General features: G+C 55.0%; 1 protein-coding gene across 1 annotated transcript in view; it reads left to right on the forward strand.

Moving 5' to 3' along the window:
- Nucleotides 1-2189, forward strand: part of LMTK3 (lemur tyrosine kinase 3) — a 50857-nt gene that overhangs the window by 38233 nt on the left and 10435 nt on the right. Inside the window, exon 17 of the mRNA XM_011979403.1 lies at nucleotides 947-1047. Within this exon, the coding sequence (XP_011834793.1) occupies nucleotides 947-1047 (101 nt within the window). The remainder of the gene's footprint in view (nucleotides 1-946; nucleotides 1048-2189) is intronic.

Genomic DNA, 2189 nt, shown 5'->3' on the forward strand with positions numbered 1-2189 from the left:
CAGGCGCCATGCTGGGCACGGGATTCTGAGTGGAGCAAGATGGGTGAGCCTGCTTGGTCCTCCCTGCAGATGCTGACCACACGCTGCTATGACAAATGAATAACTGCAAACTCAGGCTTGCAGAGAAAGCAGATGACAAGAGGAAAGGGTTTTATTTTCCCCTTAGAAGTGTCATTTAAGGCCAGGCCTGGTGGCTTACGCCTGTAATCCCAGCACTTTGGGAGGCCAAGGCAGGCGGATCACCTGAGGTCAGGAGTTCAAGACCAGCCTGACCAACATGGAGAAACCCTGTCTCTACTAAAAATGCAAAATTAATTGGGCGCGGTGGCACATGCCTGTAATCCCAGCTACTTGGGAGGGTGAGGCAGGAAAATCGCTTGAACCCGGGAGGCGGAGGTTGCGGTGAGCCGAGATCGCGCCACTGCACTCCAGCCTGGGCAACAAAAGCGAAACTCCATCTAAAAAAAAAAAAAAGTGTCATTTAACTGGGGACTGGAAGGGTTGGTTGTCATTGACTAGGTGAAGGAGAAGGGGACTGCATGCTAGCAGAGGGGACAGCTTGCACACAGGGCCTGAGGCAAGAGAGAGCTTGGTCTGCTCAAGGAACAGAAGGAGACTGGTGTGACTGAGGGTTACTGAGAGCGCATGGAGGGCTGAGGAGTGAGGGCAGGGGGTGCACTGAGGACTGGGACTTTGTCCTGGGGGTGCTAGGGAGCCATGGAGGACTATAAGCAGGGGAGGGAAGTCAATGTTGGGTGTAGGAAGACTGCTCTGGGGCCTCTTGGGGGCAGAAGGGCAAGAGTGGGAGCTGGGAGGCTGGGGAGAGGCTGGGGAAAGCACAGTGAGCCAGGGCCATGGGAATGGAGAGGTTGGACAGGGCAGAGAGTCAAGGGCGGGCGGGACAGGGCTGGGGGCTGACTCTTCCTTCACTTGGCTGCATCCTCAGGCTTCACTCTGAATGTCACTTCCTCCCTGAAGCCGTCATCGCAGGGCCTCTGTGAGGACAGAGTGGGGGTGCATTCCAGGGTATGGGGATACTGCCAAGTGGTGAGTCAGGGCTGAGCTGGCAGGGCCGGCAAGCGAGAATGACTTCACCTTTAATCATCAGCAGAGGAGATGGAGGGCGCAATCGTGCCAAACCCCAAATCCCTTTGCTCAGTTGACAAATACTTCTGCAGCAGCGTGGGCTACGAGCTACTGCGCCTGTCTGGCTCCCAAGACCATGGCGTGGGGGCCTGAGGCGGGTCCTCTCCTCTGCCCTGCACAGTGTGGCTCTGTCCACTTAGCAAACATTTACTGGGTACTAAGAGATGCCACATAGCCCAAAGTCTTCATGAAGCATGAAGGTCATGCTTCCCATTGAAAGAGGGAAACTGAAGCTCAGGGGCTGGGAGTGAGGGCAATGATTTGACCCAGGCCCCCCAGGTAAGAAGTACAGGGTGGAGCATGAGGGAGCCTGATATGAGGCCCCCAGCGAGAACCTGCACCTCCCGGACCTTAGTTTTCTGGTCTGTGCAATGGATGGGGCTTTCATGCCGCTCGCCCAGGGAGGTCAGAGCTAGAGTCATGGGAAAGTTTGGTCGGAGTTCTTGGGGACAGCTCTTTCCACAGGGAAAAGGGGTGCTTTGTGCCAGACGGCATGCTGGGGACACAGCAGTGACCACAGCCCCTGTCATCACTGAGGTTACATTCTATAGGAACAAGCAGACAGGAAGCTCCTCCACAAGGACAGGGTAGGCCAGGCGCGGTGGCTCACACCTGTAATCCCAGTACTTTGGGAGACCGAGGCGGGCAGATCATTTGAGGTCAGGAGTTCGAGACCAGCCTGGCCAATATGGTGAAACCCTGTCTGTATGAAAAATACAAAAATTGGCCGGGCGCGGTGGCTCATGCCTATAGTCTCAGCACTTTAGGAGGCTGAGGCGGGCGGATCACGAGGTCAGGAGACCATCCTGGCTAACACGGTGAAACCCGTCTCTACTAAAAAAAATACAAAATATTAGCCAGGCGTGGTGGTGGGCGCCTGTAGTCCCAGCTACTCAGGAGGCTAAGGCAGGAGAATGGCATGAACCCGGGAGGCAGAGCTTGCAGTGAGCTCAGATCGCACCACTGCACTCCAGCCTGGGTGACAGAGCAAGACTCCATCTAAAAAAAAAAAAAAAGAAAAGAAAAAGAAAAATAGAAAAATT

Source organism: Mandrillus leucophaeus, unplaced genomic scaffold, assembly GCF_000951045.1.
Source record: "Mandrillus leucophaeus isolate KB7577 unplaced genomic scaffold, Mleu.le_1.0 Scaffold200, whole genome shotgun sequence".
In the NCBI taxonomy this organism is placed as follows: Eukaryota; Metazoa; Chordata; class Mammalia; order Primates; family Cercopithecidae; genus Mandrillus; species Mandrillus leucophaeus.